We start from the raw sequence: 12,797 nt of genomic DNA on the forward strand, positions 1-12,797 counted from the left end.
CTACTTCTGCAAGCCGTAGTGCTGCCCGATCGTCTTCCGATCAAGTGAGTGTGTAGTCATTTTCATTCCAACGCAATATTATGAAGTATTCTATATAAAATACGTGCTATGTGTATATATTTTGCTGTTATATGTGTGAATGTATATTCACTCTTTTCTATCTCATAGATGTGATATATTCTCTATGAAATACGTGTTATGTGTGTATGCCTCATCGGTTATGTGGAATATGTATTGATTAAAGCATGATATACAGGGTTTTAAACAATGTATAAAAATGTATATTTTTATCTACTAATATGTTGGGTAGAACATGGGTAGATAATTGGTGTGAAATAAACAGATGAGAGGCCTCGGTGTTATTAGTGTTATTCTAGTCATTCAGCAGAGTATGGATGACGACCACAGACTATTCTAGACTGTCCTGTGGAACACTAGCAGGTTCATTACCTGTAGGTGTTGTGAACGACGTGTTCACCGGTGTACTCTATCCCCCACATGGTTGCCTTTAGGGCACTTATTGTTGAGGAAGCCCCTCTGCAATAATGTCCGTCCCGATGAAAATCCTGAATTAGGTTCCTTATAATAGATGTTATTTTAGGGACGTAAAGTGAGGATAACGGGAATGGGTAATCGGGTTTATTGTGGATTGTTGAAATTAAATATAATTATTGTGGGTTGAAAACCCTATATGCTCACCAGGCTCCCAAGCCTGACCCACTCAGTTTATTTGTATTACAGGAAGTGGCGCAAGAGCTTAAGATGGGCGAATCATCAAGTTGTTTTGTTTACAAGTCTGTATATGTATATATTTGTTGAATGACTTGTAATGTTATCGTTTATGCTTTATGATCTGTATCGGAACATGACATCCCGAATTTTGATTATGAAATGAAATCATATTTTTATATGAAATTTTTTGATAAATATCTATTTTATCATGTTTTGTTTTTGGGAACAAATTCCGCATCTCTTTTAAAATTAAAAGGATTTACTCTGAAAATGTTTAAAAAGCATAAATGAAAACGGTCTTTTCTGGCCGAGATTTTGGGGATGTCACAAGCACTCACATGTGTCATCATTAAATCATCGAGGGGCCACATATATTGCTTTTATCCCGAAGGTAAAAGGAATGGATAAACTTCGACTCATATGGCTTGTTCTACTACTTGTTGAATCATAAGCAAAGGTACGTTTTACAACATCCTATGGTGTAGTATACCAAAACCCAAAAACATATCCTAACTCCCTCCAAAATCCAAAACACACACTCGAAGCATATCCTCCAACGTTCGAATAATTTGCTCGCTCTGACCGTTAGTCTGTGGGTGGAAAGCCGTACTGAAAAGGAGACGAGTACCCAACACGTCGTGGAACCTCTTCCAAAATCTGGTAGTGAACCGTACGTCACCGTCTGAAACCACAAAAAATGGCACCCCATGCTATGCTACGACCTCCCTGATGTATACCTCAACCAACTTCTCTGTATAGATACTCTCCTGAATCAGGATAAAATGTGCGTTCTTGGTCAATCGATCCATGATGACCCAAATTGAATTCACTCCGCGCGTAGTCTTGAGTATCAAGAAGACGTCGTTGCTCGTCTTCAAGACGTGTTATAGCATACTCTATATGGAACTCATCCCCATCGTTCGAGTCACTAGATGTTGGAGACTAAAAATAAAATATACCTAAATTATAGTAATATACTATTTAAAGATCAACGCGCATAAAAATATTCAATAATAATAATAATAGCAACTTGGTGAAACATGTCCATAACAAGAAGAAAACATAATTGCAACTAGTTTATCATAACAGGTTTGTCTGCACTTGCTCCAGTGCTATCTTTTAAAGTTCTATCTGCTTTCAATTTAAGTTTTAATACCCTTTCTGATATCTTTCTTAATTTTCTAGGTGTCTTTGCTGGTTTATGTTTTTATTTTATGTTGAAACTCAACATCTTGGTTTTTTATTTGCAAAAACAAAATTCCAAGAATATTTTAATACATTACAATAAAAATAAATTAAAATTATAAAACTTTTGTTTTTTGATTTTACCTTTATTGGGCATAATTCTGAAAGTTCATGTAAATGGAATACAACTTCGTCGTCCGTAAAACCCATTTTTTTTAACAACATCCACACAAACTCGTCTTTGGACTAACATGAGTTATTAAACAATATTTTGAAAAAACTTATAAGTATAGTTATTTTGGATTGATATTGCGTAACATCATTCTAGAATAGTTCATCGGGTTCTGGACCACGTTCTTCATGTTCCGAACTTACATTACCATTCTGGAACCCCTACAAAACCTAATTTGGGACGAAAACAAGAGATTAGAAACACACTACAAAGTACTTACATGAGATTCATACACGTACAATGAGAAAAACATAAAAAAGGATAATCCATATTCGATCATAGTATTCCAGATTCGTTCTTCATATTCCGGACCATTCCGGAATACGTAAGTCGTTTTATAAAATCAAATGCAAAGTAACTTAAATAGTATAACTTACTTGGTTTGACGAATCCATGCTGCAAATATGGTCCGAAATGCGGGTAGATCGTGCTTTAGATTTGCAAATTCTGGAATGCGTATTCCAGATTTTTTGTGTGTTGGACTCATATATATATATATATATATATATATATATATATATATATATATATATATATATATATATATATATATATATACCATTTGATACGTTTGGTTTCCTCGTGCCGAATACGGTGGAGCATCTTAATTGAGTACAACGGATCATGCATAATAATGTTACATCCCCTAGATCTATGAATGTAGTATTCAAAAGAATTAGTTTTACCATACAAAAAGGCTTAACGACGCAACTTGTTGCCTGTTTGCCATCTCACTCATTGTATGATAATAACTAATATATATTATGATTTTATAGTTAATTCAGATCGTACAATTAAATATAAAAAAAAACTTTGAAAATCTAATTTTTTCTTAGAACTGGATTTAATTTTTGGGAGAATTTTGTATACACCCTTGCTAAACGGCTAAATATCGTATTTGCCCGGCCTAAATTCTAAATATCGTATTTGCCCTTTTTAATGTGTTATAATATCATAAATACCCAAATCTATTTTTTTGATTATTTTTATTGATTTATAATATTTTTTACCATTTTAAAATCATTAAAGCTAAAAACCATTTGAAATTGACAATTTTGTCATTGCTTCTAAATTCCAAAATCATACTCACATGAACAAATAGAAATCGTAGATTCCTTGCGTCCTGCTTCATGAATCGTCTTCCCTTGCGTCTTCATCGATCAACAATCGCACACAATCGTCGATCAACAATCACATGTCGAACTTCGTTATCGATCGCATATTCATTGCGTCTTGCAGCTTCCTTCGGTCTTGCACTTCCTTCCGATCGCAACTTCCTTCCGTCTTGCAGCTTCCTTCTGATCGCATCACACAAAAGGCTTCTCCCCCTGTTGTCGCACACTCACATCATCACATAAGGTAAATATCGATTTCAAGCTATTCCTATTTTCTATCTCTTCAATTTCATTTTTAGGGTTCTTAGTTTCAATTGTTCAAATTCTTTTAACAATCAGTTTAGTTATGTTGTATTTTATAACTTAGTTGTTTTGATTTGAGCTACGATCAGGTTTCCAGTGAACTTTGAACATTTAATATTCTGCTTGATGCAAATATGGGGTGCTTTACTTGGTGGTTGTAGAATTCACAAGAATATGGAACTTGCTTCCAAAGTTTGTCAAACGATAGGTGATTTGAATCTTGAAGATGATAAAGTTGTTGCTTATATAGTGCTATTGTCAAATGTATATGCTGGTGCTAAAAAGTGGAAAGATGTTGCAAATGTGAGGGAGTATATGGTTAAAATGGCACTTAAGAAGCCTCCTGGAAGAAGTTGGATATAGATTGGTGGATCAGTTCATGAGTTTTTGGCCGGTGATAGGAATCATAATAAGCATGATGTGTCTTTGATTTATGAGATGCTTCTTTAGTCACCATGGAAGCAGGATTAACTGGATACAAGCCTGATGCTTATAAGTCAGCTCAATCTTATATAACTCAATAGGTAAAGCTACATTATATGTTCTTGAAAATTTACAATTTACATATGCTATGATGTTGTCAAGATCCATATTTTATGGTCACATTTATATAACAATGTTTGTTGAAAATGCCTTAAATGGGTGTTATATGTTTAACTTTTATTTATTTATTTATTTATTTTGACAGTTTAATATATGCACAATGGAAACTAGTGTTATGAGTTATTGACTTGTTAAGGGGGTAAATTGGGAAAGAAGTTGTTTAGAATGTAATATATAGGAAGACATGGAAGACGGTGTTTGCCATCCTTAATTATTAAGTTTGACATGTTTCTTTGTTGCTGCTGTTGTAGGTTTGACATCCAAAGCCTAAACTATTTGATCGGTTACTAAAGCTGAAGCTAGGTTACAAGCCACAAAAGAAAACATACTTAATACCCTCAAATTCACTACACCAACAGATTGATTTTTGGGGGAGTCTTTGCATTACCTTTACCTGGTAATGAAGGGTTTCCAGCATATTGTATCCAAGAGCATTCAATCAATAATTTGATTCACTACTCATCAAATGAAGAGATATAAAAGAAGGCCTAAATTCAAGAAATAGCATCGTACTTTGAGAAATTCATAAGATATAGTTAATTACATTAGCTATATTTTTGATCTCAGTACTTTTTAATTGTAATATATACAATTTTTGTCCATAAATAATATATTTGGAATTAATTATAGTTTGATCCCTCTTTTTAAAATTTATCAGTTATTACAGTTTGGTTCCTGGTCTTTAAATTTTCACTTATGACAGTTTGGTCCTTGGATTTTAAATTTGCACTTATTATAGTTTGGTCCCTGGTCTTTAAATTTGCACTTATAACAGTTTGGTCCTTGGATTTTAAACTTGCACTTATTAAACTTTGGTCCATAGTCTTTACATTTGCACTTATAACAGTTTGGTCCCTGGATTTCAAATTTCATTTATTACAGTTTGGTCCCCAGTCTTTAAATTTGCACTTATGACAGTTTGGTCCCTAGATTTTAAATCTGCACTTATTACAGTTTGGTCCATGGTCTATAAATTTTCACTTATGACAGTTGGTCCCTGGATTTTAAATTTTCACTTATTACAGTTTGGTCCCTGGTCTTTAAATTTGCACCATATATACAAATTTGACAACAAATGCAAATTCATGAAAAGAAAATAAATATCAAAATACTTATTTATGTCACATACTAACAAAAAAAATCCATCAATTGAACCCTAATTAAGAACATTTACAACTTAAGCTAACAAAATTATTAAAAGCACCAACTAATTGCACGAGCTTTTTTTTATGTAGACCCCGAAACTCCCAAATCGCCATGCGATTTTGTATTGTTTCCACGTTTCCTAAAATGAATAAAAAAATTATTTTCATTGTTAGTATTGTCATTTACTGAAAAAAAGGAAATTTAAGTAACCTTTCAGAGGTGGCTGTTTCACTTTGATTGAAACTTTCAGATGCTGAATTTTTACATGTTTTTTGACGGTGTCCATACTCACCACATCGCGGAGACTTGTGTCTTCTTTTAGGCTCATCCAATGACTTGATTCTATTTTTTCTTGGTCATCCAGGTGGGCGTTTGATAATAGGTGGATATATTTTCCCTCCATTTTTTTTGGCCCATAGATCCTGTCCGGGCATTGGAGCAATTTGAAAAGCATATGCAGATTTAAATTTCTCTATAGTGAAATAGGGATCAACATATTTGTCCCAGTTAGCATCCCTTATCAAAGAAATAAAAGCCGTTGCATGTACACATGGTCGACCCTGAACTTGCCACACCTGACAACTACATTTTCTTTCATCTAGGTTGACCTCCCAACGTGTTCCCTTGTACTTCACTTCAACTTGATTCTCACAACTTCTAGTAACCTCATATTCACCTAAGTTCTATATGAAAAATTAGAAACATATATGTTTTAGATATATGTATTATTGAAGTAAAAACTAAAACAAATATAGTAATTCAACCTAATTATTTTACATGCTTACCTTAGCGATGTCGTTGAGATGATTTTTAGCAATAAGAACCAATACCCCATTCCATGTATTCACCAAATTCCTTTTCTTATCAAATTGTTTCATAATCTTTTCCCTAATTGCGTCAAGAAGATCAAACACGGGTTTATAGCACAATTTACCAATCCAAGAATTAAATGTTTCTGAAACATTATTAGTGATGTAATCACACTTGGAAGTAGTTCCAAACTTGCTTCTACTCCATATTTTTTTGTGGTTGGTATTTAGATATGTAATGGCATCCTCATTTTTATCACTAATTTCCTTTAATAACCTATCATGCTTGGTTGGACGATAGGTTTTCGCAGTAGCCCATAGTTTGGTGTTAAAGAAGTCACCAAGAAAGTGTTTCTTGAAGTTGCTATATAAGTGCCTGGCTCAACATTAGGATAAACATTCATGATGGCTACTTCTAACCCTTTCTGCATGTCCGATGAGATAACAAGACCATTTGGCGTTCCAATTGATTTTTTGAGTGAGTCAAGAAACCATGTCCATGACTGTGTGTTTTCTGATTCAAGCACATAATATGCTATTGGAAAAATAGAATTGTTACCGTCAATACCAGTTGCAGCGGCTAGTACACCATTAAACTTTCCTTTTAAATGACAAGCATCAAGACCAATACACGAACGACAACCAACAACAAACCCTCTAGAACAAGCTGCTAAACAAATAAAAATCCTTTTGAAAAGTTTCTTTACACCAAATTTTTCAAAGTCAATTTCAACAACGCTTCCTTCGTTCCTTTTTAATAGTTCTTCTCTAAATTCGTCCATCTTCATGAAAGAGTGTTCCCCCTTACCATACATGTCAGTATAAGCTTACTCTTTCCCTCTAAAAACTTTTAGGTACGACACATCAACATTGAAAGTTTTCATAATCCAATTTCTTAGCTCATATGGAGAGACATCCCCATCAGATTTCAACTTGTCAGTTACTACATTAGCAATCCAACCTTGAGTGGCACGCTTATTGCCACCCTTGTTGCTTCGAGTGCAAGTATGTACTTCTTCCATTTTTTTAACCTAAAAAAAGAATTAAATAAACATAAATATATTTTTAATATAAAGCATGTTAAATATAACTTAACGTATACACTTACTTCAAAGGTAACTTCATCTTGTGTAATAGAAGCATGAATTCTCCACTCACATTCTAGGTTTTCGCACCTTGCTGTGAATCGTGTCGGATCACTTTTCTGAATGTAGTAGTTAAACTCATTTTTGACTGCAAAGTGGTTTAAAGCTCTCCTAAAATCAACCACGTTTTCAAATTTTGAGCCGACTTCCATTCTCATACTATTCTTACTAAACGAGTTAACATCATCATCATCATTCATTAGACCATCTTCATTATCAGAACTAAGATGACTATGATAGCTTTCTTCACTAGCACAAAGGTTTGCATCACACTCATCGTGTGGTTCATCTCTGTTGGCAGACAAATGGTTAGTATGAAAAGTGGAGCCAAGATTATTCTCTGTTGTCACATTAATGGTTACTTGTTTCTTGCTTCCATACATGCTAAGGATAGCCATAAATTTTTCATCAGAATCAAGCCCAAACGATTTTTTTGGTGCATACTTGTCAACATAAAGAATAGAAAATTTTGGGTTGTTCTTTGATGAATAAAATTTTATCACTTCTTCATATAGTTGACTTAACTTGTATAAATTTGTGTCTACGTGGATACATTTTTGAGAGCCAAAGCAATATATTCGCCTACAATTGTTCTTCGTTAGCTGAAAGTAACCCCCATATTTTAATTTCAACTTGAACTTGGATGTTGGTATATGCCTAAAATTGAAAAAATTTAGAGAAACAATCATACAATTTTGTAAAGGTTTAATAAATTAAAATTAAGATATTCACATAAACCTACTCGATTATTGGAGATGTAGCCCTGCTTTCCCATATTGGTTTTGATGTGTCATCAAGGGTAATATCGTCTGTTTGAGAATGATCTTCTGACATTGGTTTGTATCGCATCTAAAACATAATTCTAAATCGGCAAGAAGAAAAATAGATATAAAGGTATAACAAATACCAAATGTATGCTTAAATAAACGTAAAGAATTAATGGATTGCGTTGAAGTGGGGCCCTCACTAACATGACTTCAAGCATTCCAGATAGTTAATTCAAGATTGTAAATACAGTAGCTTCAAACAATAAACTCACAAAAAATTGACACAATGGAAAGAATTCAATGTAATCAAGTAGAAGTTTCAACACATTATTCGCATTAATTACAATTTTTTAAACCGTGAAAAATACTTGCATTTAAATCTCTGTCAGTTGTAATTCAAGATTGTAAATACACTAGTTTGAAACATCAATATAACAGGGTTTCAAAACAGTCACGTGAATAAATTAAGCAACATCAAAAACAAAATTAAAGAAAGGAAAAATAGGAATAAGGTCGGCTTTGGTTTATCACGCATATAATCATTAATTGAATGTTCAGTTTACAAAGAAAGCCAAAGATTAACCTGTAGCCGATTGCAACAGTGAATAGGTGAGAAGACAACAACTAAGTTCGACGTGTGATTGCTGATCGACGATTGTGTGCGATTGTTGATCGATGAAGATGCAAGGGATTACGATTCATGAAGCAAGACGCAAGGAATCTGCGATTTCTATTTGTTCATGTGAGTATGATTTTGGAATTTAGAAGCAAGGGCAAAATTGTCTATTTCAAATGTTTTTTTAGCTTTAATGATTTTAAAATGGTAAAAAATATTATAAATCAATAAAAATAATCAAAAAATAGATTTGGGTATTTATGATATTATAAAACATTAACAAGGGAAAATACGATATTTAGAATTTAGGCCGGACAAATACGATATTTAGCTGTTTAGCAAGGGCGTATACGAAATTCTCCCTTAATGTTTAGATTAATATTCTGGTTAAAGTTGGCTTTACCAAAATACTATTAACAAATTGTTAGACGAATTCAATGTATGCATGTAATTTCTTTTCGTAATACTTATTTTTGCACATTGTTGATTATACAATGGGATTCCTAGCTTCAACAAGCAACAAGACCGTTAGAGCTGCCCTAAGAGCAGACTCCAACGATCAAGTCATATCAGTATGTGAGAGGAGATGGTTCCTCCTGGCCGAAGATAACCATCTAGGTGTGGTGAGAGAGTGTATAGGCATAATAGAGGCTGAGGAAAAAGTCCCCTCTCCAAGGAGGAGAGCATGTTCTATTTATAGAGGACAATTAGGTCAGGCCTTGGGTCAACTCAATTTTGGTCCATCTAACGGGAAAAATAACTGTTGCCAAATCAATCAAGTAGACGCCATCATAGACACCAAGGCACGTGTAGCAAACCGTTAATCATTTTGTTACCCGCAGACTTAAAAGAACATTTACGCCCAATATTAAAAAGGTTTACCAACTGCTTTTAGCAATTAGGCGGGGGGGGGGGGGGGGGGGGGGGGCTTAATGGTGTATAGGGAGCGACCCATACAGGAGCAGGTCGACGAAGGACGAAATTAAAATAGACGAAAAGCCCAAACACACAATACATGCCAAAAACCAACTTACCAGGCCAAGCTGGTAATCTGCATGATGAATCTTCCATATAAGATTTTCTAAAGAACATCCCAGGAAACACGGAAAAAGTATGACTATTTTATTAAAGGGTTATACACTTGTGATCTATGGATCAATGCGAGACAAGGATGGGAAAGCTATGAACTGGAGTGGACATCACCTATAAAAAATGGTAATCTCGTCTCTTGAAAGGAGGCAATTCCAAGCAACATATTTCTACTATGTACAAATCAATATCTGAATTAGGCATCGAAGATCAATATTGGGGTCCACTCATTGGTATGGATTTCTAACCTAGCATTTGTTCATTTTATGCAACGTGGTTTTCCGAGTGTTCATTAGACGAAGTCCCAAACTGATAGCGACCAACACACCAGAAATGCGAAATTGACAACTAAATCTTTCTTAAACAAATAATAATGCAATACACATTCACATTGTAAATGAGATAAATTATTCAAAAAAATCTCAAAAAGGGGACAACCAAAAATTAATTTCTAAATCAATCCAGACGGGTATTTCTAAGCTCATGATGATTAGAATGGAGACACATAAACTAAAAATCAACGTTCAACGTGTTTTCATACTTTTGTTAATTATAGCATCATACTTTAGTTTATTTTCTATTACAACATTGTACTTTTAATATTATATTACATAATATTATGGTTTAAATAATGTACCGTTTAATTTGATTTCTTATTAATTTCATATTTCGTTAATTATAGGTATACATTTGCAGTAAGGTTTTCTTTAATAGTAACACACTTTCATTAATTTATTTATTATAGCATTCCATTCTCACTTATTTTATATTATTAGTTTTTATTAATCTTCCTCTTTTTCATTAATAGTCCTACTATTTAAAATAAATGAATATAATATAGAGCATACAAACAAAACAGGGATAAAAACATTCTAATTCCAGTTTCATATAGATCTATATAGTTTCAGACATATTCATCTAGATTCAAGAAGAAAGGGTCAAAAACATTCCAATTACAGTTTCATATAGATTCATACAACATTAGACAATTTCAAACACAAAAATCATGCATCTAGATTAACTTAACTGATAACCTACACAAAAACGCATATAGATCATACATCCAAAAGTTATCATGTTTGAAACACATCACCAAACAAGATCAAATTTATACCAAAATAGGTATCCAACATCTACAACATATATGAGTTTGAGCATCATTTGGCTATTGGCAGAATATAAATGCATAAAATCATCATCATACAAGATTAAAATCATACCAAAGCAACCACTCAACAACTACAATTAACCTAATCAAATACAAAAATAAAACAAAAGCTAAAAACCTTACCTGGTGGTCCTATTGTGGTGCCTAGATTTTGGAGGTCGACATGTAAATGAAAGTTCTCTGGTGGTGGCTAGTAGTAACCGAAAAAAAAACCCAAATCAGAAAAAAAAATGTATAAAAAAAGAACAGACCTTACCTGTTGGTGTTACTGTGGTGGTTGGATTTTGCTTGTCGATGCGTACATGGTGGTCCTACAGTGGTGGCTGTTAGTCATCGGAAAAAAAACCCAAACCAGAATAAAAAATATGAGAAATTAGAAAAAAAAAAATAAGAGAATAGGAACCATGCATCTTACCTGAAGCGCTAGTATCAGCTATGGAGTCCGATGGTGGTCCTCTGTTATAGTGGCCGGTAGTCTCTAGAAAAAACCACAAATCAGGAAAAAAGAAAAGATGTGAAGTCAGAAACGAAGAAGAGAAAAATGACCAAGAATCTTACCTGAAGCAGATGGTGTAGGTGTTGGCCGCAGCGGAGGTCATCAACTTCTTAGGGAAATCGCCATTTCACTATAAGAAAATACCTCTATGTCGATGACATCTAATCCGACAACATGTTTCGTCGGTAAAAACAAAGGTATACCGACGACATGTCGTCGGTAAAAAAAAGCTATACCGATGATATGTCGTCAGTATAGGCTTATGATAACTTTGACCTGGGACTCTATGCCAACGAGTTGTCATCTCAATAGGTTCGATAGGAAAGAAAAGAATTATGGCGGTCTACTGAAAGCCTATGCTGACAATATGTCGTCGGTATAGGGTACATATTTTATAATTTCGATTTATTTATTTTTCTTGGTGCAAAAACTAAATAACGACGCCGTTTTGTGGAAAGCTATTCCAAGGACATGTCGTTAGCATAAAACGTGGCGATCCGTGTGAACTCTATTTCGACGATACATCATCGATACATGTGATTAATTAATTATGTTTTCAATACTGAAAAGAAAAAAACAAAACGACACAACTTTTACTAACTGTATACCGACGACATGTCGTCGATAGATGGTTTAACCCAAATAGAACTCAGTCGATCAAGTTCATTTGCAACACTTCTGTGAATTTTGTTTTTCTCTCGATCTCCCAACGAAGAATCACGCTTCTGACCACTCTCCTTCACCGACGACGAGTTGATATGCTTCTTAATCCTTCTTTTTTTCTTTGCTAGTGATTTCTCAAGCCTTCACAGTCCTTCACCACCTTTAACCTCTACATCTTACGGTGAGCTTATTTCAGTGTACATCGTCGGCCCTTCACCACCACTCATTTCACCAGTGATTTTGAGGTAAATTTCCGATTTCATTTTTTTTTTCTGTTTTAGGATGTTTTTGTTATGTGTTATATAATTGATTCCTGTTTTTTTGATATGTTATATAACTGATTTGTGTTTATGCTCAGTGTGATGTATTAAATTAAAGGCATGCAATTGAAATTAGGTATAATTTGTTTAATTGTGTGTTGATATGTATTCTATACTTGTATAAAATTGGAATTGATGTATAAAATATAAGGTGCTAAGGTTTATTAGTTTATATCATTTAGATTAATTGCATAATTATATGACATTGGAATTGAATGTATCGTATACAAGTATGATTGTGTTAGATGTTTATGTTTATTAGTTTGAGTGCATATAAGATAGAAGTGATAAAATTCTTAATTTATAAGTTAAAGTGTTTGTATTTAGATGTAATTATTTGCTGTGTTAAGTGCTTAATAGGTAAGTGCTTAATATGTTTTTATTTTCATGATAATATGGTTTGAAAGT

The 12,797-nt window shown here is 33.5% G+C and overlaps 1 protein-coding gene across 1 annotated transcript; it reads right to left on the minus strand.

Annotated features, from left to right (window-relative positions):
* Window positions 1-5,672: 5,672 nt before the first annotated feature.
* On the minus strand, window positions 5,673-6,907 carry LOC111887270 (uncharacterized). The gene is made up of 3 exons (XM_023883429.1): window positions 6,403-6,907; window positions 6,102-6,271; window positions 5,673-5,999 (listed from the first exon to the last, which is right to left on the minus strand). Exons 1-3 carry the CDS (start codon window positions 6,905-6,907, stop codon window positions 5,673-5,675), a joined length of 1,002 nt encoding a protein of 333 aa, XP_023739197.1.
* Window positions 6,908-12,797: the final 5,890 nt, after the last annotated feature.

The sequence above is a fragment of the Lactuca sativa genome, chromosome 5 (assembly GCF_002870075.4).
Source record: "Lactuca sativa cultivar Salinas chromosome 5, Lsat_Salinas_v11, whole genome shotgun sequence".
NCBI lineage: Eukaryota > Viridiplantae > Streptophyta > Magnoliopsida > Asterales > Asteraceae > Lactuca > Lactuca sativa.